This window comes from Puma concolor, chromosome C1, assembly GCF_028749965.1.
Source record: "Puma concolor isolate L17-30 chromosome C1, mPumCon1.1.hap2, whole genome shotgun sequence".
NCBI classification, from domain to species: domain Eukaryota; kingdom Metazoa; phylum Chordata; class Mammalia; order Carnivora; family Felidae; genus Puma; species Puma concolor.
Window position 1 is genome coordinate 85,745,058 of NC_141674.1, and position 27,322 is coordinate 85,772,379.

At 37.1% G+C, this 27,322-nt stretch overlaps 1 protein-coding gene across 5 annotated transcripts in view; it reads left to right on the top strand.

Moving 5' to 3' along the window:
• Positions 1-27,322, top strand: part of SLC35A3 (solute carrier family 35 member A3) — a 56,544-nt gene that overhangs the window by 11,833 nt on the left and 17,389 nt on the right. For 3 of the 5 annotated variants that reach the window (XM_086717673.1, XM_086717678.1, XM_086717676.1), the window contains 3 exons: positions 20,211-20,415; positions 26,671-26,825; positions 26,903-27,025. In XM_086717673.1, the coding sequence (XP_086573799.1) occupies positions 20,211-20,415; positions 26,671-26,825; positions 26,903-27,025 (483 nt within the window). Of the gene's footprint in view, positions 1-7,710; positions 7,966-16,364; positions 16,446-20,210; positions 20,416-26,670; positions 26,826-26,902; positions 27,026-27,322 lie in introns of those variants that run through there. The other 2 variants (XM_086717677.1, XM_086717674.1) reach the window with 2 other exon arrangements.

Below are 27,322 nucleotides of genomic sequence, written 5' to 3' on the forward strand. Positions count from 1 at the left end.
GTACTCCTGTGTCCCTTGGATAAATTCCTAGCAGTGCTATTGCTGGGTCATAGGGTAGGTCTATTTTTAATTTTCTGAGGAACCTCCACACTGCTTTCCAGAGCGGCTGCACCAATTTGCATTCCCACCAATAGTGCAAGAGGGTTCCCGTTTCTCCACATCCTCTCCAGCATCTATAGTCTCCTGGTTTGTTCATTTTGGCCACTCTGACTGGTGTGAGGTGATATCTGAGTGTGGTTTTGATTTGTATTTCCCTGATAAGGAGCGACATTGAACATCTTTTCATGTGCCTGTTGGCCATCCGGATGTCTTCTTTAGAGAAGTGTCTATTCATGTTTTCTGCCCATTTCTTCACTGGGTTATTTGTTTTTCGGGTGTGGAGTTTGGTGAGCTCTTTATAGACTTTGGATACTAGCCCTTTGTCCGATATGTCATTTGCAAATATCTTTTCCCATTCCGTTGGTTGCCTTTTAGTTTTGTTGGTTGTTTCCTTTGCTGTGCAGAAGCTTTTTATCTTCATAAGGTCCCAGTAATTCACTTTTGCTTTTAATTCCCTTGCCTTTGGGGATGTGTCGAGTAAGAGATTGCTACGGCTGAGGTCAGAGAGGTCTTTTCCTGCTTTCTCCTCTAAGGTTTTGATGGTTTCGGGTCTCACATTCAGGTCCTTTATCCATTTTGAGTTTATTTTTGTGAATGGTGTGAGAAAGTGGTCTAGTTTCAACCTTCTGCATGTTGCTGTCCAGTTCTCCCAGCAGAGAGAGAGTCTCTTGTTAAAGAGACTGTCTTTTTTCCATTGGATGTTCTTTCCTGCTTTGTCAAAGATGAGTTGGCCATACGTTTGTGGGTCTAGTTCTGGGGTTTCTATTCTATTCCATTGGTCTATGTGTCTGTTTTTGTGCCATAGTGTATCATTTTTTAGATACCACTCAAAACCTAAAGAACCAGTTGCTGTCTGAAGATAAATGTTTTGATTGAAAAAGTATGCTGGATCAGGTAATATAGTAGAAATTAGAGCTTAAGATGAAGCAGAAACTCTTAGGTCACAACAGGTAAAATGCTAAAAAAAAAAAAAAAAAAACCAAAAAAACCCCACATTTTTTTTTTTTTTTAATTTTTTTTTTCAACGTTTATTTATTTTTGGGACAGAGAGAGACAGAGCATGAATGGGCAAGGGGCAGAGAGAGAGGGAGACACAGAATCGGAAACAGGCTCCAGGCTCTGAGCCATCAGCCCAGAGCCCGACGCGGGGCTCGAACTCACGGACCGTGAGATTGTGACCTGGCTGAAGTCGGACGCTTAACCGACTGCGCCACCCAGGCGACCCAAAAACCCCACATTTTAATAAGAGAGTGCCTACATACAACTTTACACCTGCTTTACCTACTTTTTCTGTAAAAGTTGGATGTGAAGTTTTTTCTAAACTCATGTATTCTTTAAAGCCAATTTTAAACATTTCTAGTAGTATTTTTTAACATGAGTAAATCTTATAAAGATATTCAATGAATATTCAAATAAAGCATTGTATTTTAACCATTTTATCTGATTGATACCTTGTAATCCTCATAACTGTGCCACATGTGGGGTACATACTGTTTTTCCTCCATATTATACGTGAAGGAGAGGAGGAACAGAGAGGTTAAATAGTTTGCTTTATTTATCAAGTGGTGGGGACAGAATGTGAAATTAGGCAATCTGAGTCCAGAGGCATACTCTAATTTACTATGCTGACTGTCCCTCTAAAACTTAAACTTCCTTAAACACTGAGCCTTCACTGTGAAGACCATGCAAAAGACTTACTGCAAAAACTCATAAGCCATGAATTGGTAGCTTTGAAAGAAGTCTTGCTTTGTATTTGAGCTCTGACATGTTATGCAAGGCAAATTATATACTTAATATCTCAGAACCTACAGTTTTAAATCTATAAAATGAGTGATTCCTCCTTTTACAGATTAAATGAGATTTATTTATTTATTTTAAATTATTTTGTTTTTAGTTTATTTTTTGAGAGAGCAGGGGAGGAGCAGGGGAGGGGCAGCCCAAACAGGCTGCACATAGCACAGAGTCCGATGCGGGACTCGAACCCACAAACCATGAGATCATAACCTGAGCCGAAATCAAGAGTGGGACGCTTAACCAACTGAGCCACCCAGGCGCCCCCAGATTAAATGAGATTTAAATGAGATGATGCCTGTAAAGCACCTAGTGCAATATCTGATGAGCTGTAGGGTGCTCAGTAAATGTTCTTTTATTAATTTAACATCTCTTGTGAAGTTACAATTATTAGAAAACATTTCATGAGAACCAGTTTCTGCATGGGTGCCTCTACCTTTTATTTATTATACAGAGAGACTTAATTCACAAGGATCATTCTAACCTTCTGAGAATTTACTTATTGTGGAGTTTACTTATTTTATAAATCCAATACAGAGTAAACGCCTAGTATGTGATAGGCACAGGTAAGGAAATGCAAGATATACAATGATAAATGAAACACAGAAGTGCATATATGTCAACAAATTAGATTAATAAAATTTATAAGTGGTATTATAAAATACAAGTATAAAATTACATTGGAATATAGTAGAGGGAAGGCTTCAGTCTCCTTGAAACTTAGGAAAATTTCACTGAGAGTAGACTTGTATCTTAAGGCCTATAAATGTACAAGTTCTACAGGTAAAGAAGAGGAAAAGTGTTTTTTAAAAAGGGATATTTGTTCAGAGAATGCACGAAGAAAAGTGTCTGAGACAGGTCATAGTTTATGGCAGGGAATTTAGGTTGGGGCCAGATTTGTAAGGGGCTGTGTTATGTGAGTTTGTACTGTATCTTCTATTGGTAGGGAGTTAGTTAAATTTTACAAAAAGAGAAGGAATGTGATCAGGTCTACAGTTTATTAAGACGTCGGCTATATGGAGGATAGAGCTGTGAGAGTCTGAAGGCTGTCCCATCAGTTAGTAGGCAGAGTGCCATGAGACTTGAACAGTAAATATTGAATAAGCATAATCAAAATGTACTCATAATCCGTGTATGAACCCATATATACGTAATCTCCTAAGACTGTAGGCTTACCTGGGAGTGGTTGCAATTTCCTGTTTAGAAAGGGCGGTGGTTAAAAAAAACCACCACTACACAGAATTTGAATTCTAATAGTGGAATTTTGTCCTTAGGGGAGGGTGGTAATCTTTCCTTAAATACCCAAGCACAGTTAATAGCTAGAGTTAAAAAAAACAAAATTTGTCCTTGACAGTCTGTCAAATTATAAACCCATAAATACCAGCTCATTCTATATGTTCTAGTTTCAGTTAAATTATTTTAAACATGTTTTTCTAAAATTTTTTACCATTTGTGAGTGGTGCAAAGAAAAACATCTTAAGGTCCCTGATCTTTCAGGTTTTTCCTCAGGCTGAATTAAATAAATGGCTAAACATCATTCTTGATTATCCTTGTACATTTTAATACTTAAACATTTGAAAAATGCTGTAACCTTGTTATTAATGTTAGTGCTTGGGTAATAACACTTATAGAATTATTATATTATGTTTGGTTTTCTGCATATACATAGGTATGTTTTAGATGGCATGTTCTGACTCATGTAGTATAACTGTAACTGGACAATAAATCATATTTATTTAAAAAATTTTTTTTAAACTTTTATTTTTGAGAGAGAGACAGACGTGAGCAGGGGAGGGGCAGAGAAAGAGGGAGACACAGAATCCAAAGCAGGCCCCAGGCTCTGAGCTGTCAGCACAGAGCCCAATGCACAGGGCTTGAACTCACAAACTGTGAGATCGTGACCTGAACTGAAGTCAGACGCTTAACAGACTGAGCCACCCAGGCGCCCTGAACAATAAATCATGTTTAAAGGAGTCTATTTGAAAATAGTCTAGTGTGAACAGAAAATTTTAGATTGGGAATTGTTTTCTAGTTTATAAACTATATCTGATTATCTGCTATTAATATTTTAGGTTATAAAAAACAAAGACATGAATAAAAATGTGATGATCTGTGTATTCTTTGTCTTTCATGTCCTTTAAGATAAGAAAGAAATGGATGTTTTCTAAAATAAGCACTAGTAGAAGAATTACTTTGTAACATTTAGTTAAGTCCTTACCTTCCCTATAGAAATGTTATTAACCATTTAGTTCTGTGAACCAAGTGGATGGGCTTCAAATTTTCCGTGACAGAACATCACTAGAGTAATATCTTATTTATTTGGTATCCTTGGTTTTTTTCCCGAGTCTGGCATTTATTTTTAAAAATATTTATTAAGCACAAACTGTGTGAGAGGAACTGTTGTATGCACTCTTCAATGTAAACCAGTTTTCCTGGTAACTGATTTATTCGTTTGAGTACTGAAAACTTAATTTTATTTTCTTAAAAAAATTTTTTTTTAACATTTATTCAATTTTGAGAGACAGAGAGTAAGTGGGGAAGGGGCAGAGAGAGAGGGAGACACAGAATCTGAAGCAGGCTCCAGGCTCTGAGCCATTAGCACAGAGCCTGAGAGGAGGCTCAAACTCACAGACCTGCGAGGTCATGACCCCAGCTGCAGTCAGATGACGCTTAAATGACTGAGCCACCCCGGTGCCCCTGAAAGCTTAATTTTAACCAGTCTTCCTCCTAAACATTTTAAATGCTTTCTGCCTAAGTAGACATAGAATGGAGAACAATTAAAAATTTAAAATATGGGGGCGCCTCGGTGGCGCAGTCGGTTAAGCGTCCGACTTCAGCCAGGTTACGATCTCACGGTCCGTGAGTTCGAGCCCCGCGTCGGGCTATGGGCTGATGGCTCAGAGCCTGGAGCCTGTTTCCGATTCTGTGTCTCCCTCTCTCTCTGCCCCTCCCCCGTTCATGCTCTGTCTCTCTCTGTCCCCCCAAAAAATAAATAAACGTTGAAAAAAAAATTAAAAAATTAAAATATAGATTCTTGTATTGATTTCCTGTGGCTGCTGTAACAAATTATCCCAGCTTGGTTGCTTAAATGAAGAGAAATCTATTCTCCCAGAATTCTGGAGGCCAGAACTCCAAAATCAGTATCATTAGGCCGATAATCAGAGAGGCTGGTAATCAAAGACTCTGGAGGCTCTAAGGAAGTATCCATTCCTTTCTTCTCCCAGTTTCCTTCCTTGGTTTGTGGCTGCATTACTCATGGACAAGGCCAGCATCTTCAAATCTCTCTCTGGATCCATCTTCACACTGCCTTCTCCTCTTAGTATTTGTGTTCTCCTTTTCTGTCTGTCTTTCATAAGGACACTTGTATTTAGGGCTCATTTAGCTAATCCAGGATAATCTTCCTGTCTCAAGATCCTTAACTTAATTTCATTTTAAAAATCCCCTTTTCCAAATAAGGTATCATTTACAAGTTCTAAGGATTAGGACCTTTATCTTTGGGGGCCATTATTCAGCCTACTACAATCCTCAGACATATTTTAATATCTGGACATGTGCTAGGATATAGAGATTGTAAAAATATATAGAATGTAGGATCCTGGGGCCCTATGAAGTTGTAAAGTCAATTTGCTTTTTATTTCAAGTCCTTGACAGGATCAGACTTTGGATTTCTTTTTCAGAAATACTGACTTTGTAGCTAAAAGAGATAAGTTGTTTTAAGGCAGTCATGGAAACTTTCTGATACCTTACTTGAACCATGGTCTGTGAATTAAGGGTCTCAAGTTCATTATTTTTTTTTTTCTCCAAGTCTTCTAGTTACCTTGGAAACAACAAATGAACACCATTAGATGCCAATTTCCAGTAAAATGTTTGTGGCAGCAACTACTTGATCACCTAAAGCCTTATGTTGATTATAGGTATTTATAGACGATAATTTTTTTAAGTTTATTTATTTATTTTGAAAGAGAAAGAGAATACCCGTGCACACACTGGTGGGGAAAGAGCAGAGAGAGGGGGAGAGAGAGAATCCCAAGCAGGCTCCACGCTCAGTGAGGACTTGACGTGGGGCTCCACGATCATGAGACCATGACTTGAGCTGAAATCCAGAGTCAGACACTTAACCAACTGAGGCACCCAGGTGCCCCTACAGGGAATAATTTAATTTCTGCCTTAACATGATGAACTACCAGTGGCTCCTTACCACTGGTAATAGGATCATTAATGGCCTTAAATCTAGTCAGGTCAGAAAAGTGATTCCAAATTACTATCACTGTAGTTCTGTTACCCTAGAAACCACATTTGGTACCAAAAACTGTATCAGGGTTCAATAGAGAAACAGAACCCTTCACTATTATAGAATAAGGGATTTATGATAGGAATAAGACCTGTGACAACTGTGAGAGAAGCAGGGGAAGTCACGGTCAAAAAAGAGAGTGGTGAAGGATTACTGAGAAGTCACTAAGCAGCCTTCCTGAAAGACTAGTATGTATACTCAAGTCAGAGCTTTCAAAACCATCTAGGAAGGAAAGCATGTCCTGTAGCCAGAATAGGATCATGTAATGGAGCTGGTGGGAGAGTGTAGAGAAAGCTATCCTCTCTTTGTAGCTGTCTTTCACTGTCCACATCAAGAGTCTGGTGGAGAGCCTGAGTCCACTCTTACGCAGTAGGATCAGCAGTTGTGAGGAAGAGCTGACCCAGTGCAGGGAAGAGTGAAGATAACTGGAATCTGTTTCTCTGTTTCTGTTTTACCACATGTAATCCTGCAAATTTTCTGAGTGTAATGGCTCTTGCATCACTCTTGTCTTCCTAGTTTTGTGCGGACTTTGTGTTTAGCCAGTTCTAACCTAGCACCATACAGAGTAAGGGACTGTTTGAGTTTATGAGTTTAACGAAGTTGACATAAGGTATCATAATTTTCCTATGATATTTTTCTCTAGCACCTTAGGTTATAGCAGTATACATACTTATACTATTTCTTTTTTTCTTTAAGTTATAATGTTTATTTTTGAGAGAGAGAGCACGTGCACACGTGGGGGAGGGGCAGAGAGAGAGGGGGACGGAGGATCTGAAGCAGGCTCTGCGCTAACAGCAGAGAGCCCAATGTGGGGCTCAAACCCATGAACCACGAGATCATGACCTGAGCCAAAGTCGGACACCCAACTGACTGAGCCACCCAGGTGCCCCTCTTTTTTTTTTTTTTTTTTTTAAATTTGGGAGAGCGAGTGTGTGTAAGTGGAGTGGGGGAGAGGGGCAGAGGGAGAGAGAATCTTAAGCAGGCTCCACGCTCAGCGTGGGGCTTGATCCCGTGACCCATGAGATCATGACCCAGTTGCCCCTCAAAGGGGATCTTAGAGCTATACTGTTTTCCAAATGACTGATATTATATAAAGAATACAATAAATAATACTGAACAATTTTAAATCTAAAAATTAGAATGCAGATACGTTTTATATTTGTATAATTGAAGAAATATTTGAGTACTATTGATTTTACTGAATGTAAGAATGGAAATTCTGTAGTCCTGAAAGAACAAGTTAAAAATTGACAGTACTATTATTTATATGTAGGTGATATTGCCTTAGGTAAACAGACATTTGACACGTTGAGGAAGAAAGGGAAGGAGAAACAATGAAAAGTTGTTTTACTTAGATAGTAATAGGAACTTTAGATAGTAAAGAGTTGGTTGTTAAGTGTTACTGAGCAGGATTGTGCTTTTCCTTAAGCACTTAAGAGTGAACTAATTTAGTGGAAGTTACTATTTCTATCATAGAAACAAAATCGATTATACCGATAATGTAAATTATCTTCAGTTCATTTTTCTTTCACTTTAATAAAAAAAGAAAGCTTTTGGATTTTCCACAGGATTATTATGGATTTCAAGCACGACATATTGTTGCTATTTTTAGGGAATGCAGTAGCGACGTTTGAGGTAATTTGAAAGGAAGATATATAGATGCCAGTGTCAGAAGTAGAGGCAGTTGTGATAAATTTTATTTGTCATTATTTAGCATACAGTTATAGGTTGCAGTTTTAAAGTTTGGCATCATGGAGGATAATGGACAAAAAGTTGCAACTGAGGTCAGTATTTCTATATGTATTTATTTACTTTTTCTGTTCACACTTGGGAAAATCTTAAAAGATCTGTTTTTACCAATAGATATTTCTGACTAGAATATAATATGAACTTATATTTTCCTGTCACTTTGTAATTTGTGTGTTTTCATATGTACTGTATTATGTCATTAACAGCTAGTAGATTATTATATTGTACTTAGGGAGTATATTTCAGAACTACTGTTTAGAAAATGTAAATATAGCTTACTCTAAAAACCATAAGTTAAGAAATTTAGTCTTTTATTTTTACAATAGAAGGAAAATTGATGTGCAGAATTTCTTAGGTACTTAGTTGTCTGTATAAAAATCTATGTAAATTTTATTACAGTTTAAAAATACTGACTAAACATTTGGTCTCTTAGGACTTTTAGTAGCTGGAGATGCATCAGCAAAATACCAATATGATTATGATTATTATTATTATTTTAAATGTTTATTTATTTTGAGACAGATTGTGCCTGCATGCAAGTGAGGAAGGGGCAGAGAGCGAGGGAGAGAAAATCCCAAGCAGGCTGCACGCTATCAGCATGGAGTCCAGCACGGGGCTCAATCCCAAAACTGTGAGATCATGACCTGAGCCAAAATCAAGAGTCAATCACCTCAGCCACCCAGGGGCTCCCAGATATTATTGTTGCAGTAGAAACAATGAGCTTCATATACAGACCTAAAGATTATACATATACATAGTAAGCTTATGGAATGTCTGTAGCCAGACTGATTTTCAGATTTACACACAAGGCCTTATCTAAGTCTGAAAAGATGAGTAGAAATTATTGGTATATAACGTTTTGAAGATTTCAAAACTTAGTTAATGCATATCTAATGTAATTAATGATGGTTTATACAACTAATTTCTCACTAATCCTGACTAATTTGGAGGTAGAGGTGGTAGCAGAAGTGTACATTAATGATACTTCATGTAATGTGTGTTGTTTAAAAAATGTAAGCCTTTAATTCAGAATTGGCTGACAACGCATTATAAAGCAAGGATCTATGGAAGCTATTTTAAAGAAAAGTAAAGACATCTAATTAGCATATCAGATGTACTTAATTTGTACCTTCTAGTGTGTTTGTAAAACCTTTTTGTTCTTGGGGCACCTGGGTGGCTCAGTCTGAGTGTCTTGATTTTGACTCAGGTCAAGATCCCAGGGTCATAGGATGGAGCCCAGTGTCTAGTCCCCCCTACCTTCAGGCTCCCTGGCTAAGCATAGAGCCTGCTTAAGATTCTCACCCTCTGTTCCTCTCCCCTACTTGCACTCTCACTCTCAAAATAAAAAATAAATAACTACCAAGAACCTCTTTGAACTCTAAAGAGGCTTACTAATATTTTTTTGTACAAAGTGCAAAAATATTTTAATTAAGCCATCATCCAAACTCATCAAGTTGCAGTGAATGAAGTTATGTTGTACATATGCTATAAAATGGGATTTAAAAATAATAAAACTAGGAGTGCCTGGATGGCTCTGTCAGTTAAGTGTCCAGCTCTTAATTTTGGCTAAGGTAATGATCTCATCGCTTGTGAGCTTGAGCCCTGCATCAGGCTCTGCATTGACTGTGTGGAACCTGCTTCAGATTCTCTCTTCCTTTCTCTCTTTGTCCTTTGCCTGCTCGTGCTCTCCCTCTCTCTCAAAATAAATAAGTAAACTTAAAAAAAAAATAAAAAATAAGAAAACTAAAAATAAATAAATAAACGAATAAATAAAAATAAAACTAACTTTATAAATACCAAATTTATAACAATTCAGAGGAAAAACAGTGATTGGAAAGCAAGTGCAAGTTCTATTAGAGTGACTAACCAAACCCTGAAATATCCCTTGTGCAAAGGACTTTTATTTTATTATTATTTTTTTAAATGTAATTTACTGTCAAATTGGCTAACATACAGTGTGTACAGTGTGCTTTTGGTTTTGGCGGTAAATTCCCATGGTTCATCACTTACATATAACTCCCAGTGCTCATCCCAACAAGTGCCCTCCTCAATGCCCATCACCCATTTCCCTCTTCCCCAACCCTCCCATCAACCCTCAGTTTGTTCTCTGTATTTAAGAGTCTCTTGTGGTTTGCCTCCCTCCCTCTCTGTAACTTTTTTTCCCCCTTCCCTTCCCCCATGGTCTTCTGTTAGGTTTCTCAAGTTCCACATATAAGTGAAACATATGATATCTTTCTCTAACTTATTTCACTTACCATAATACCTTCCACTTCCATCCACGTTGCTGCAAATGGCATGATTTCATTCTTTCTCATTGCCAAGTAGTATTCTGTTGTATATGTAAACCACATCTTCTTTATCCATTCATCAGTTGATGGACATTTGGGCTCTTCCCATAATCTGGCTGTTGTTGAAAGCTCTGCTATAAAAATTGGGATACATGTGCCCCTGTGCATCAGCACTCCTGTATCCTTTGAATAAATCTAGTAGTGCTACTGCTGGGTCATAGGGTAGTTCTATTTTTAATTTTTTGAGGAACCTCCACACTTTTCCAGAGCGGCTGCACCAGTTTGCATTCCCACCAACAGTGCAAGAGGGTTCCCGTTTCTCCACATCCTCGCCAGCATCCGTAGTTTCCTGTGTTGTTCATTGTAGCCATTCTGACAGGTATGAGGTGGTATCTCGGTGTGGTTTTGATTTGTATTTCCCTGATCATGAGTGACATTGAGCATCTCTTCATGTGTCGGTTGGCCATCTGGATGTCTTCTTTGGAAAAGTATCTATTCATGTCTTCTGCCCATTTCTTCACTGCATTATTTGTATTTCAGGTGTTGAGTTTGGTAAGTTCTTTATAGATTTTGGATACTAACCTTTTATTCGATATGTCATTTGCAAATATCTTTTGCCATTCTGTCGGTTGCCTTTTAGTCTTGTTGATTTCTTCCTTTGCAGTGCAGAAGCTTTTACTCTTGATGAGGTCCTAATAGTTCATTTTTGCTTTTAATTCCCTTGCCTTTGGAGATGTGTCGAGCAAGAAATTGCTGTGGCCAAGGTCAAAGAGGTTGTTGCCCTTTTGTCCTCTAGGGTTTTGATGGTTTCCTGTCTCACATTTAGGTCTTTCATCCATTTTGAGTTTATTTTTGTGTATGGTGTAAGAAAGTGGTCTAGTTTCATTCTTCTGCATGTTCCTGTCCAGTTCTCCCAGCACCATTTGTTAAAGAGACTGTCTTTTTTCCATTGGATGCTCTTTCCTGCTTTGTCAAAGATTAGTTGGCCATACATTTTGGGTTCAATTCTGGGTTCTCTATTCTATTCCATTGGTCTTTGTGTCTGTTTTTGTGCCAATACCATACTGTCTTGATGGTTATAGCTTTGTAGTAGAGGCTAAAGTCTGGGATTGTGATACCTCCCATTTTTGTTTTCTTTTTCAATATTACTTTGGATATTTGGGGTCTTTTGTGGTTCCATACAAATTTTAGGATTGCTTTAGCTTTGAAAAGAATGCCTGTGCAATTTTGATTGGGATTGCCTTGAAAGTGTAGATTGCTTTGGGTAGTATTGACATTTTAACGATACTTATTCTTCCAATCCATGAGCATGGAATGTGTTTTTTGGTTTCTTTTTTTTCCATTTCTTTGTGTCTTCTTCAATTTCTGCAAAGGATTTTTAGAAGTACTAGCAGTGTGGGGTACCTAGGTGGCTCAGTCGGTTGAGTGTTTGACTCTTGATTTCAGCTTAGGTCATGATCTCATGGTTTGTGGCATTGAGCCCCACGTTGGGCTCTGTGCTGAAAGAGTGGAGCCTGCTTGGAATTCTCTCTTTCCTCTGTCCCTGCCCTTCCCTCTACTCATGGGTGCATTCACATGTGCATACTCTCTCTCTCTCTCTCTCTCTCAAAATAAATAAAACATTAAAAAAAAAAGGTATTGGCAGTATGATTGGTGTATCAAATCACACATACACAAAGATTGCATTTATATATTGTTGTTATTTAATACAATAATTAAACAAATAATTGTACAATAGTTCATTATTATACGTGTTATATATTACTATATACACTCAAAGTTTATAATTTAAAAATTCAGTCAGGGGAGCCTGGCTGGCTCAGTAGATTTAGCATCTGACTCTTGATTTTGGCTCAGGTCATGATCCTAGGGTCATGGGATTGAGCCCCACATCAGGATCTGCTCTGAGTGTGGAGCCTGCTTAAGGTTCTCTCTCTCTTTCTCTCTCCCTCTGCTCCTCTCTCCTGTTCGTGCACACACACACTCTCTCTCTAAAGTGAAACAAAATAATAAAATAAAAAGAAAAATTCAGGCAAAAGTTTTAGATGAAAAAATTTAAATTAGATTAACAGAATTGTGTGTTTATGTGTGTTAGAACTGGAAGAGACTTGAAAACTCATATAAAATGTTAAATTTTAGAAAAAGAGCTTAAAATTCTTGTGGCTTATATAATGTTTAGAAACGACTTTAAAAATTTTAAGAAAATTTATAAATTTATTTTTTTTAATTTCTTTTCAAGAGAGAGAAAGAGAGAGCGCACGCCCGCTTGCAAGCGCAAGTGGGGGCGGGGCAGGGAGAGAAGGAGACACAGAATCCAAAGCAGGCTCCAGGCTCTGAGCTGTCAGCACAGAGCCTGACGCACAGGGCTCAAACTCAGGAGCCTTGAGATCATGGCCCGACCCAAAGTTGGATACTCAACCGGGTGCGCCACCCAGGCACCCCTAAATTTAAATTTTTAAAAGGAAAAGAATGCTAAATGTTTATCAGTAGGAAAATGGGTAAATAAAAGTCTACTCATTTGATGGAACATTGGAGTTGTTAAAAGCAATGAGCTAGGTCTGTGTATCAGATGCTGAATAAAGTAAGGAAAATGCTGAATAAAGTATGCAGTTTGTTGTTATGTATATATATTAAAGTACTTATGGCTTATTATATCTATATATGTATAAAGAATTTTTAATAGTAGACTAGAAATATAGACTCTAAACTCATAATAGGTTCCTACTGAGGAGGGGGAAAGGAATGGGATTTAGAGTTGTGGCTTATTGGGGGACTTTGACTTTAATCACTTTAATCGTAATGTTATTCCTTTACAAAAGGGAAGGTAAACAAATGTGACAAGATTGAGACTTATCAGTTCTGGGTGATGTAATCATAGATGTTATGTTCTTGGTACTTTTGTTTTTAAAAATTTATTTTTAATGTTTATTTTTGATAGAGAGAGAGCATGAGGAGGAGAGGGGTAGAGAGAAAGAGGGAGACACAGAATCCAAAACAGGCTCTAGGCTGTGAACTGTCAGCACAGAGCCTGACACAGGGCTCGAACTCACAAACTTCAAGTTCATTACCTGAGCCAAAGCCAGATGCTTAACCATTTGAGCCACCCAGGTGCCCTGTTCTTGGTACTTTATTGAATTTTAACATTCCATTTTTTTCCTTCAAGAAAGGAAAGGAAAAGGTGGAACTTTGTGATTACAAGACTTTATTTCCCATGTAATAAGGAAGCCCAAAAGGTTGTTAGAATACTTTTAAGTGGAAATATGAAATGGTCTAGGTGCTTTATTTCACCTTTGCTACTAAAGTCCTGGGGTTTAGGGTTTTCCAAAAAACTGACATAAAAATTATTGACAGAATCTATACCAGATATAGATGTTTTTGGGTAATTGATGATGGTTGAAGTTTTTACTAATTAAGTTTTCTACATTTTTCTTATTTTTAATATTTTATTTGTTCATTTGTTTATTTTAGAGAGAGAGCATGAGCAGGATTGAGGGGCAGAGAGAGAGAGAGAGAGAGAGAGAGAGAGAATCCCAAGCAGGCTCCACATTCAGCGTGGAGCCTGACGCAGGGCTTGTGACCTGAGCCATAATCAAGAGTCAGAGGCTCAACTGACTGGACCACCCAGCCTTCCCAGTTTTCAACATTTTTAAAAGAATATACTGGCTTTTTAAAATAATTAAAAGTATTAAATGCTATTTTCAAAAAACAGAAGAAGCCAAAACAAAGCCATCAGAATGAAATAGTGTCATTTACTTTAGTAATCAAAAAGAGTGCATTTTTCAGGTCTTATCTGTTAAAGGTGAAAGTGGAACATCTAAGCATTCTTACTCTTCTGATCCTGCTATAAATCTGAGAGCCTCACTGAACCCCCAGTGAGTTCAGGGAGCTTAGTAACTAGACACCTTAAAAAATGTGGGTAGCAATTTGTTGACTAGTTCATAAGGCTTTGACAGTGAATTGAATAAAGCTACATTTTTGAGAGAACTTAGCACAGTTCCTTGTTGATTATTGGTATGCAAATTTCTTAGATAGGAAATTTTAATGAAACAATAATATGGAAACCAGAGGATTAGCAATTCCTGAAAGGATAAAAAAAAGGGGAATTAGGTGGCAAGAGAAGAAAATGTAGGGAGGAGTAAAATTGTTTAGAGGTTGTGTTCAATAATAATGAGAAACTGTTGTACACTTTAAAATGAAGAAACAGTATTAATCTTATAAATTAATAGAAGTGGAACATAATCTTCATTTTGGTAGATTTCTTATTTATGAATTTGCTGTGAATTTATGGTTTGCATTAAATGAAAATATTTAGTTTTACCTGTATTGTACTCCAAAACCAACCTACGTATTTGTATAATCTTAGAAATACTCGTATTTTTTTCCATTTTGAGTTTATACATTCCTTAGGCAGAATTATAAATTAAATTGCAATTCTTTACAGTTGATCTAGTACCAATAATCATTTGATTGTATATATTTTACTTTTCAAGTTGGTATTAGAAAAACAATCCAGTTTTTTCCTGCTGTGTGTCTCCTTTCCTCCTTCTCCAGAACACTTCACTTCTGACATTTTTGGTCATCAAATGTTGGGAGGAGATGTGGTTTCCTCACCGCAAGCCATTCTCTGTGACACCAGCTGGGTATCCTACAATTTAACTTGTATTCTGACACTATCTACCTGCAGATAGTGTCAGATCCTATGGATTGGCGTTTCAGTCCTATAAGACTGCTCCCACCCTAGTTCAGATGCCAGTCGCAAGTAGTAAGTAGGTCACCAGATTACCCATAACTCTAATTTGGCTACAAATTGGAGGTTCCCACCATCCCCTCCTCAACTTGGATTAACTTGCTAGAGTGGCTCATAGAACTCAGAGAAACACTTCCTGTATATCAGTTTATTAAAGGATATGATAAAGGATACAGATGAACAATTAGATGAAGAGGTACATAAGTACCAGGTTTCATAGGGCCCTGAGTGCAAGAGCTTCTGTCCCTGTGGAGTTGGGATGTGTCATCCTCATGCTGTGTATAGCTTGTTATCCTGAAAGCTCTCTGAACTTCATACTACTGGCATGATCAGTTGATCACCCAGGAAATGACAAGGGTTTCAGGAACCCTGTGTCAGGAACCAGGGCCAAAGACCAAATATTAGAACAAAAGATGCTCCTAGTGCTCTTATCACTAAGGAAATTACAAGGGTTTCAGGAACCCTGTGTCAAGAGCTAGGGGCAGATACCAATATATATTTTTTCTATTATCTCACATACTTAAAAAAATACATTGTAACTGTATTAATAATTAAGATCTAAATTATCAAGGCAAATGTATTGATGTTGTACATGTTTGGAAATGGAAAAGCAAAATAGTAAAGATAGTACATCCTGGCTTAGAATCTGACCTTTAAAATTCATTTGAAAAGAAAGTAGGGCACTGCTGTTGTAACGGGTACATTTTTACGATCTTAGTTGCACAATAAACAAAGACTTCCTTGAATAGATTTTCCAGGAGAATCAGATGCCTATGCCAAATGTAGATTGCTGGGAACTTGCACTGCTTCCACACAGAGATAAAGTCCATCAGATGTCCTCTGGAATTCTACAGTAACACATAGTGAGAGCTAGGGAACCTGGTATTTAACTATATAACTTAATATTTCCAGTTAGTAATTATATGACCTTGAGCAAGTCATCTAACTTCTCTGTTCAGTTTAAAATGAAGAGATTTGGGGCGCCTGGGTGGCGCAGTCGGTTAAGCGTCCGACTTCAGCCAGGTCACGATCTCGCGGTCCGTGAGTTCGAGCCCCGCGTCAGGCTCTGGGCTGATGGCTCAGAGCCTGGAGCCTGTTTCCGATTCTGTGTCTCCCTCTCTCTCTGCCCCTCCCCCGTTTATGCTCTGTCTCTCTCTGTCCCAAAAATAAATAAAAACGTTGAAAAAAATTAAAAAATAAAATAAATAAAAAATAAAATGAAGAGATTTGTACTAGATGATTTTCTTCAGTTTAAAATGAAGAGATTTGTACTAGATGATTTCTAAAGCATCTTCTATCTCTAAAATGCCATAATTTCATTTCACATTAGGACTCTTGCTAATGCAGATTTACAACAGTGAGATGGTTAATACATAAATCTATGTATTCTTTCCTCTAGGTTTGATGCTCTTATTTATATATGACAAAAAGAGATATATTATTCAAATTTTCTCTCTGATATTCATATAAAGTACTTAAGGTAATTTTTTTCAATCATTTGTTTTTCACTATTGAAAATTTTATCCTCGTATTTATGGTGCTACATTGTTTGGATTTGGAGCATATTCAATTTGAGATAGGAATTGCTAAATTTAATAAGCTAGACTTTGTTCCTTCAAGGATAGGCTCTCTTTGTTACCATGGTACTTGGCCTACTATAGGCACCAAATAATGACTATTGGATCTATTTGAATATATTATGTTGCTATTTTAATGATTATGAGGTGAGGAAAGATAGTGGATCATATAACTAGAGCCATAAAGGGTGGCTTGGTTGTGAGAGCTATAAAGAAATATATAATAAAAAGTGTTCATATTAACAAAACTTAGGATGGAAGATGGAATCATGGAAAGGATAGAATTGGCCTGAAGAGGGGCGCCTGGGTGGCGCAGTCGGTTGGGCGTCCGACTTCAGCCAGGTCACGATCTCGCGGTCCGTGAGTTCGAGCCCCGCGTCAGGCTCTGGGCTGATGGCTCAGAGCCTGGAGCCTGTTTCCGATTCTGTGTCTCCCTCTCTCTCTGCCCCTCCCCCGTTCATGCTCTGTCTCCTCTGTCCCAAAAATAAATAAACGTTGAAAAAAAAAATTAAAAAAAAAAAAATTGGCCTGAAGAATAGACTAACAGAACATCATTGGTATTAATCCAAAGGAATTAGAGCCAAAATCAAAGTATGAGGAAAGCCTGTTGAGGAATGCTACTACTTAGTACATCCTCAATCTTTTTTTTTTAAGGTTATTTATTTATTTATTTATTTATTTATTTATTTATTTAGAGAGCAAGTGCATGCACACGAATGGGGGAGGGGCAGAGAGAGAGAATCCCAAGGAGGTTCTGCACTGCCAGCACAGAGCCCGCTTTGGGGCTCAAACTCACAGACTGTGAGATCATGACCTGAGCCAAAATCAAGAGTCAGATGCATAACCAACTGAGCCACGGAGGCACTCCTATCCTCAATCTTTGATCAACTTTGTTGATTTGTGATTTACACACAATAAGATGTATCCTTTTTAAATGTACAGATCAGTGAGTTACAATAAGTGAATAGAATTGTATAATCATCACACAATCAAGGTACAGAATATTTCCATTATCACCAACAATTCCTTGCTATCCCTTTGCAGTCAACCTCCAACCTCAACCCCTGGCCACAGTCTGCATCTGTCACTGCAAATTACTTTTGCCCTTTTTAGAATTTCATAAAAATGGATCATGTAGTGTATACAGTTTTGTCTGTAAACTTTTTTGTTTAATTTCTTTTTAAGATTCATTGATGTTTTACCATACATCAGTATTTCATTTCTTTTTATTGCTAAGTAGTATTCCATCATGGATGTACCACAGTATGTTTAGTAATTCACCTGTTAATGGGCATTTGGGTTATTTGCAGTTTTTGAATGTTATAAATGAAATTCACATGAATAATTATATACGAGCATTATCGATAAATGTTTTCAGATCTCTTGAGTATACCTAAGAGTGGAATTTCTAGGTCATTTGAAAAGATTATTATTTTTTAAAATCAACTACCAAAGTGTTATTCAAAGTGGTTGTATCACTTAATAGTCCCACTAGCAATGTAAGACCTCTGCTCTAAACCCACTCCATTGCTTGGTAGCATCAATTTAAAAATTTTTGCCATTCTAGTAGGTACATAATGGTATCTCATTGTGGTTTTAATTTGTATTTCTGTAATGACTGTGATGTTGAACATCTTTTCATGTGCCTATTAGCCATTCATTCATCTTTTTTGATGAAATGTGTATTCAAATCTTTTGCTCATGGGTTGTCTTGTACTTACTGTGTTGTAAGAGTTCTGTATATATTCTGGACACACAAAGCCATTGTCAGATAGATGTGTTGAGAATATTTTCTCCCATCATGTGGTTTGCCTTTATTTTTATAGTATCTTTGGAGGAACAGTTTTAAATTAATGATATCCAATTTATCCATATTTTTCTTTTATGGTTTGTGTTTTTTGTATCTAAGAAATCTTTGCATATTCCTAAGTGTCTACATTTTTCTCTTGTTTTCTTATTGAATATTTATAGCTTTAGCTTTTATGACAGGTCTGTGATTCATTTCTAGTTAAATATTTGGTGTGAGATAAATAAGGATAGAGATTCACTTAAAAATGGAGCTCCTGGATGGCTCAGTTGGTTAAGTGTCTGACTCTTGATATTAGTTCAGGTCATGATCTCATCTTTCATGGGATCAAACCCCATGTAGGGCTCTGTGCTGACAATGTGGAGCCTGCTTAGGATTCTCTCCCTCTCAGGTACATGCACATGAACTCTCTCAAAATAAATAAACATTTTTAAAAAATAAAAAGAATACAGTTGTCTTGTTCTAGAATTATTTGTTTTTTTTACCATTGTCAAGGTCATTTGACCAAATATGTATGGACTTAACTTCTGGACTATATTCTGTTCCATTGATCTGTACTTCTGTCCTGTGTCAATACCAGTTTTAATTATTAGAGCTTTATAGAAAGTGTGGACTTTCAGTTTAACTTCTTTATTTTTTCTTTTCAAAATTGTTTTGGTTGTCTAAGTTCTTTGTATTTCCATAGAAATTTTATTTTTAAAGTTTATTTATTTTGAGAGAGAGTGCTCATGAGTGGGGGAAGGGTAGACAGAGAGGGAGAGAGAGAATCCCATGCAGGCTCCATGCTGCCAGTGCAGAACCTGACATGGGGCTCGATCTTACAAACTGTGAGATCTGTGAGAACATGACCTGTGCTGAAATCAAGAGCTGGACACTCAACCCACTGAGCCACCCAGGTGCCCCTCCATATAAATTTTTAAATCAGCTTGTCAGTTTCTACCAAAAACCTATAGGGATTTTGCTTGGAATTGCACTGAATCTTTACATCATTTGGAAGCAAATGATAAGTGGAGGAGAAGTGAACTGACCACACATACTGCATTAAGTTCTTCCTCAAAAGAGGCTCTTGGTGGAGCCTCTCCATGTTTGCAGGAGTTATGGTGGTTGATACCGTTGTTCAGATCTTCTGTATTCTTACTGGCGGGTTTTGGTGTGCATGTGTGTGTATTCTATTAATTACTGAAAAAAGTAGGTTAAAACCTCACATTATGTCTTATGGCTTTACCTGTTGTTGTTTTTTAATATGTTAGTTTTTGTCCCATGTGTTTTGAAGCTATGTTATTAGGCACATATTCATTTATAACTGGCTATATCTTACTGATGTATTGACTCTTTTATCATTATGGAATGTCCTTCTTTCATTCTAGAAATAATTCTTATGTAATTGTTTTTGCCTGATCATAATTTAGCCTCTCCAACCTCAGTCAGTTAAGTGTCTGACTTCAGCTTAGGTCATGATCTCATGGTTCATGAGTTCAAGCCCCACATCAGGTTCTCTGCTTTCAGCACAGAGCCTGCTTTGGATTCTCTGTCCTCCTCTCTCTCTGCCCCTCCCCTGTTTGTGTTCTCTCTCTGTCTCTCTCAAAATAAATAAATAAACTTAAAAAATTTTTTAGAAATTAAAAAAAAAAAAAAGATCTGGGGTCGCTAGCCAGTTTGTCTTATTTTCTTCACCTTCCTGAGTATTCTAGTACTTACTTTTTGTCTTTGGTCCAGGGTTTATAGTTATGATTAGCAGGAAGAAAAGGGTGGAATGCACTTACTCATTCTTGTCTGGAACCAGAAGTCTCATAATGATTTTTAATAAATGTTTCTGTATTTTCTAATTTTGTTTATTTGCCCTAATTATTTTGTTTTTCAGGCAAATGAAGATAAAACAATGTCCGCCAACCTAAAATACCTTTCCTTGGGAATTTTGGTCTTTCAGACTACCAGTTTGGTTCTAACGATGCGTTATTCTAGGACTTTAAAAGAAGAGGGACCTCGTTATCTATCTTCTACAGCAGTGGTTGTTGCTGAACTTTTGAAAATAATGGCCTGCATTTTATTAGTCTACAAAGATAGCAGTAAGTTTTTTGGTTTTCTGTTCTCAAGTCATTGCAATTTACTTGATTATTTTGGTGTTATTTACATATGAGATATATATATATACATACATACATTCATATGTATACATATATATATATACACACATATATGTATATTGTTAACTACACATTTGAACACTATTGCCTTATCTAATGTCCTACTATTACAGACATTTCAATATTTTTCATTTTCTTAAGACAATTTTAGTCTAGTAATGAAGACATTTTATTCTGATCTATATCATGATTCATGTCTTCCAGTTAATGCTGTAAATATGAAATATAGCTTCTTGCATTTATAATAATTTGAGAATAAGTAAATTCTATATAGTTCTGTAACTTTTAGAAATTTAGAGAAGTCACAATTTTTTACTAAAGTCAAGCCTTTTTATATTATTTGTTGCATTGGTTAGTCTAGTAGTGACTAATCTGATACATTTTAAGAAAAAAACAACTTTATTGAGATATAATTCATATACCATATAATTCACAGGTTTTGAAGTATAAAATTCTGTGTTCTGGGGTATATTGCATTATTCTTTGAAATTGTAGTACAATATATTTTTACACACATATATATCATAAAATTTGCAACTTTAACCACTTTTAAGTATAATTCAGTGGCATTAATTATATTCACAATGTTGTGCAACCACTAGCACTATTTCCAAAACTTCATTCACACCAAATAGAAACTCTGTAACCATTAAATAATAATTCCCATTCCCCTTTATCTTCAGTACTTGGAAACCTCTATTCTACTTTCTGTCTCTATGAATTGGCCTGTTATAGATATTCCATCTAAGTAGAATCATACAGTATTTCTCCTTTTATGTCTGGCTTATTTTAGACAATGTTTTCAAGTTTAATCCATGTTGTAACATGTATCAGAACTTTATTTCTTTTTTTTAATGTTTATTTTGAGAGAGAGAGAGAGACATACACACAACATGCACCAGTGAGGGCAGATGGGGGAGGGGCAGAGAGAGAGGGAGAGAGAGAATCCCAAACAGGCTCCATGTTATCAGCGTAGAGTCCCACGCAGGGCTCGATCACACGATCTGTGAGATCATGACTTGAGCCAAAATCAAGAGTCAGATACTTAACCATGTGAGCCACCTAGGCACCCCAGAACTTTATTCCTTTTTATGACCAGATAATATTTCATTGTATATATATACGTGTGTGTATAACATTGTAGCCATTAATGTATTGATGGACACTTAAGTTTTTTCCACCTTTTGGTATCGTGAATAATGCTGCAATGAATACTGAATAATTAATATTGCAATAGAGGCATAAGTCTCTGCTCAAGTCCTTGCTTTCATAACTTTTGAGTATATACATTGGAGTATAATTGCTTGGTCACATGGTAATTCTGCATTTAACATTTTGAAGAGCCACCAAACTTTTCCACAGCTACTACAACATTTTGTATTCCCATTGGCAATGTCCGAGGGCTGAAAATTCTCTACATCCTTACCAACACTTGTTATTCAAAAAAAAAAAAAAAAAAATGTATAGGGGTGCCATGTGGCTCAGTCAGTTGAGTGACCACTTCTTGATTTAGGCTTATGTCATGATCTCACAGTTGTGAGATTGAGCCCCGTGTCAGGCTCTGTGCTGAAAGCACAGAATCTGCTTGGGATTTTCTCTTTCCCTCTCTCTCTGCCCCTCCCCACCCCCACATGTGTGTCCATCCTTTTTCTCAAAATAAATAAATAAAATAAAATAAAAAATGTATAGCCATTCTAGTAGGTGTGACATTGTATCTTATTATGGTTTTGATTTGATTTTCCCTAATGACTAATGATGTTGAGCGTCTTTTCATGTGCTTATTGACCATTTGTTTATCTTTAGAGAAATGTCTGTTCAAGTCTGCTGCCTATTTTTTAAATTGTTCATAAATTTAGTATACTTTTGAATCTATTATGGTGGCCAGTGTGGCTGTAGCATATTGATCAAGGATAAGAATGGAACAAAGAGAGATTGAATTGGCATTCAGAAAATGCAATGCAGCTTTGTAGGCTACAGATATGACCATAAAAGCAAAAAGGAAATAATTGAAATGTTTAAAATATGTCCCATTTTGTGCATGGAAAGACCAGTACAGTAGTCATATTGCCAGTAGAGGAGATGCAAGAATAGGTTCAAGAAATCATATATGGAAGCTATGGCACTAGTCCAGGCAAGAAGATGATGGTAGCTTAGATGACATTGGTAGAGAAGAGATGATGTTTATGCGACGTTGTTCTCTGAACAGGAGGTATATGCAGAACCACCTCCAAAGGCTGAAGGAACTCAAAGACTAAAGAAAAAGGCTGACAAATCCAGCTTGATGAGGGTGTCTTTGGTAGCTGCAAGAGGAGTAGATCTCTGCAACAACCATCTCCCTTCAGGCCTGCTTTTATCGCCCTAGAGGTTGGGGAGTACATGTTGGAGGCCATCCAAGAGGAAAATGTTTAAGAATGGGTGTGTGTCATGGGACACCTGGGTGGCTCAGTTGGTTAAGCATCCAACTTCAGCTCAGGTCATGATTTCACAGTTCCTGAGTTTGAGCTCCACATCGGGCTCTGTGCTCACAGCTCAGAGCTTAGAGCCTGCTTCGGATTCTGTGTCTCCCTCTCTGTCTGCCCCATCCCCACTCATGCTCTGTCTCTCTGTCTTAAAAGTAAATAAAACATTAAAAAAAAAATTAAAAAAAAGAATAGGTGTGTGTCAGTCATATCTCCAAGACAGATCATATCATGGACATTATATCCTAAGGATGTACTTAAAAGTGTGATTTGTTTTTTAATGTTTATTTATTTTTGAGACAGAGAAAGACAGAGCATGAACGGGGAAGGGTCAGAGAGAGGGAGACACAGAATCCGAAGCAGGCTCCAGGCTCCGAGCTGTCAGCACAGAGCCCAACATGGGGCTCAAACTCACGGAGTGTGAGATCATGACCTGAGCTGAAGTCGGATGCTTAACCGACTGAGCCACCCAGGTGTTCCAAAAGTGTGATTAAACAAAAGGAAAGAGTGTGTGTGTGTGTGTGTGTGTGTGTGTGTGTGTGTGTTGGGGGAGGCGGGTATTTACGGCAGATTGTCCAAGATGGCATTGATTTAGTTCACATAGATTTTTTTTTAATTTTTTTTAATGCTTATTTATTTTTGAGAGAAAGAGAGAGACAGACAGAGTGAGAGTGGGGAAGGTGCAGACAGAGAGGGAGACACAGATTCTGAAGCGGGCTCCAGGCTGTCAGCGCAGAGCCCGATGTGGGGCTTGAACTCACAAATGGTGAGATCATGACCTGAGCTGAAGTCAGACACTTAACCAGTTGAGCCACCCAGGTGCCCCGGTTCACACAGATGTTGGTTTTTTTGTTTTTTGTTTTTTAATTTTTTTTTAATGTTTATTTATTTTTGACAGAGAGACAGAGCATGAGCGGGGGAGGGGCAGAGAGAGAGGGAGACACAGAATCCGAAGCAGGCTCTAGGCTCTGAAGGGTCAGCACAGAGCCCAGCGCGGGGCTTGAACTCACAGATGGCAAGATCATGACCTGAGCCAAAGTCCGACACTCAGCCAACTGAGCCACCCAGGCGCCCCCACACAGATGTTTTTGGTTTTTTTTTAAATTTTTTTTTTCAACGTTTATTTATTTTTTTGGGACAGAGAGAGACAGAGCATGAACGGGGGAGGGGCAGAGAGAGAGGGAGACACAGAATCGGAAACAGGCTCCAGGCTCTGAGCCATCAGCCCAGAGCCCGACGCGGGGCTCGAACTCACGGACCGCGAGATCGTGACCTGGCTGAAGTCGGACGCTTAACCGACTGCGCCACCCAGGCGCCCCCCCACACAGATGTTTTTAAACTATAATTGACATGACTTGCTAGCAGAGTAGGTGTGTGAAGATCAAGGAAATGGAGAATCCAGTCTGAGGAATAATTCCCAGGTTTTTAGGTTAAATTAAAAAAAAATTTTTTTAATTAAAAAAAAATTCTATATAAAGATTGACATTTATGGCTTTGGTACTGTGAATTATTTCAAATAAGATACAAAGAATACAAATGAACATTTTAAAACATTTTTTTAACATATATTTATTATATTATTGAGAGACAGAGACAGAGCATGAGTGCGGGAGGGGCAGAGAAAAAGGGAGACACAGGATCCGAAGCAGTCTCCAGGCTCTGAGCTGTCAGCACAGAGCCTGGCACAGGGCTCGAATTCACAAACCAGGAGATCATGACCTGAGCCAAAGTCAGACGCTCAACCGACTGAGCCACCCAGGCGCCCCACAAATGAACTTTTAAAAAATGGATGACTTGGGGTACATTAAAATGAAAAAATGCCTGCATATAAAACCAAATGCGAAGATAAACCAGAGATTGAGAGAAGATATTTACATCACATGTATCCACCAATAATGAACATCCAGAACGTCAAAGAACTTACATAATTCAATAAGGAAAAGACAAGCATCTCAACAGAAAAGTGGACAAAAGATAAGCAGCCTACAGAAGAGAAACCTGGGGGCTCTTGGGTGGCTCAGTCAGTTAAGTGTCCAATTTCAGGTCAGGTTCATGAGTTCGTGCCCCACATTGAGTTCTGTGCTGACAGCTCAGAACCTGGAACATGCTTCAGATTCTCTGTTCCTCTCCTGCTTGTGCGCACATGCTCTGTCTCTGTCTCTCTCTGTCTCTCTCTCAAAAATAAATAAACTTAAAAAAGAGAGAGAGAGAGAGAGAAACCTGAATGGCCAATAAATATATTAAAAAATTTCTAAAATATAAATAAATATATAAAAATATATTTATATAAATATATAACAATATATAAATATAGATCAACTTTACTAGCAAGCAGAGAAATCAAATTAAAGCCACAGACGCAATTTCAATACCCTCAGATTGGCAAAAAGAAAAAGCCTAACAATACCAGGAATTGGAAGGAATAAGGAACAAGACCTTCCCTGAACTCCTGTTGAGAAAAATATGTCACAGCATTAATTATTTTAAATTTTAATATAATTTTAAAAATGTTTAAATAAGCTAATATTTTAGATTTTTTTTCTGCTAAATCTAAGAAGAAATCTTTTGGTAACTTTTAGTTACCTTTTATTTTACTATTATTATTTTAGGGTAAGGAAAGGATAAATATCACATATTAATCTTTAAACATTTTTTCCATTAAAAAAAGTTTTCATAATCAAAGTTTTCAAGTTTTATGTTAGGAGAGAAAATCAGCTATGAAGTGTCATTATTGGTAAAGTAGTAGGATCCTTAGATTTCTCCTGTCTTTAAGGGTTTATGTATCTCTTAAAGTTCTTTGGACATTTTTTTGTGATTAGTACTGTAGGCTGGCTAGCTTGAAGTCCATTTCCAACCCCTTTCTCCCTTTGTTGTTTCTAATATGGAGACTATGAAAGAAAAGACGACATTGCCCAGCTCCCTTGCTGCAGGGGATAGCTGTGCAACAAAATCCTGGTCTGTGACAGCAAAAGAAGATGCCCACTAGGTCACTGTATCCTCCTGTTCTTTCTTGCTGCCTAAAAACAAGAACCAGACACAATTGCGGTGATCATGTGGTGACCTTGTTGCAATAATCATGTAGACAATAGATGAGAAGCATGAAGGTAAAAAGCCAATATAAATGGAGAGTGAGCTTAGGACCCTGATGTCATCCCTGAGCTGCTTTGGACCTGGCCCTGGCCCTTTGAGGATGAGACAGGTCCCTTTGAGGTTGAGCCAGTATTCACTGGGTTTTGTGTTGTTTGCAGCCAAACCCACTCCTTAGTTGTTTTACTGTCTTTTTATGATTAAAGTCTTCACAATTATTAATTGGCTTGAATGGCTGGTGATAAAATGGAATGCACAAAATACAAGTTTTTATAATGTTGCTACTATAGAGTAAGAATACTTAGCTAAAAAATTAATACTTTGAGCGTTTGGTTATCATAACTATGTATGTGCAGATATGTATGTGTACATATATGTAAATACATATAATCAATTTGCTTACGTTTCCTAATGAAAGACTATAAGGATAATGTTCTTAATATGCTATGTTATAATATTTAACTTTTGAAAAATTAGTATCATTAAAGGTATATTTCAGACCTAAAAGTATCTTAACATGTAGGCCTGTTTCCATTTTTTATAGGTGAGAAAACTGAGGCCTTGAGAGAGAGTATGTAACTTATTCAGAGTTACTTAATTATTGGTTTTACCCATTTCATGTGTTTTCTAGAATGTAGTCTAAGAGCACTGAATCGAATACTGCATGATGAAATACTTAATAAACCTATGGAAACTCTGAAACTTGCTATTCCATCAGGGATATATACTCTTCAGAATAATTTACTTTATGTGGCACTATCAAATCTGGATGCAGCTACTTATCAGGTACTTAAAATATATTTCTAGTAGTTCTTTTAAGAAGCAAATAAACAAACAATAATATTAGCTCTTTTCTTTTTCAGGTCACATATCAGTTGAAAATTCTTACAACAGCATTATTTTCTGTGTCTATGCTTAGTAAAAAATTAGGTGTGTACCAGTGGCTCTCCCTAGTAATTTTGATGACAGGAGTTGCTTTTGTACAGGTAACTATTCAAGATAAGTACACCTTTCATTTTTATCACAGTTTCAAAACCTTATTGTGCATGGAGGATACATTTGTTATTTGTTGAAGCGAGTAAATTTTTATTCTCACAACTGACATATTTTGAGGGCTTCCTTTGAGTAAGATACTACATCGGGACTGCAACTAATGAGAAATAAAAGTCTTATATAAGTTATTTTACTTATTAGTCTTATACTCTGTAGGTCCATCGGTGTTGTTGCAAATGGTAAGATTTCATTCTTTTCTGTACCTGAGTAATGTTCAATTGTATTTATAT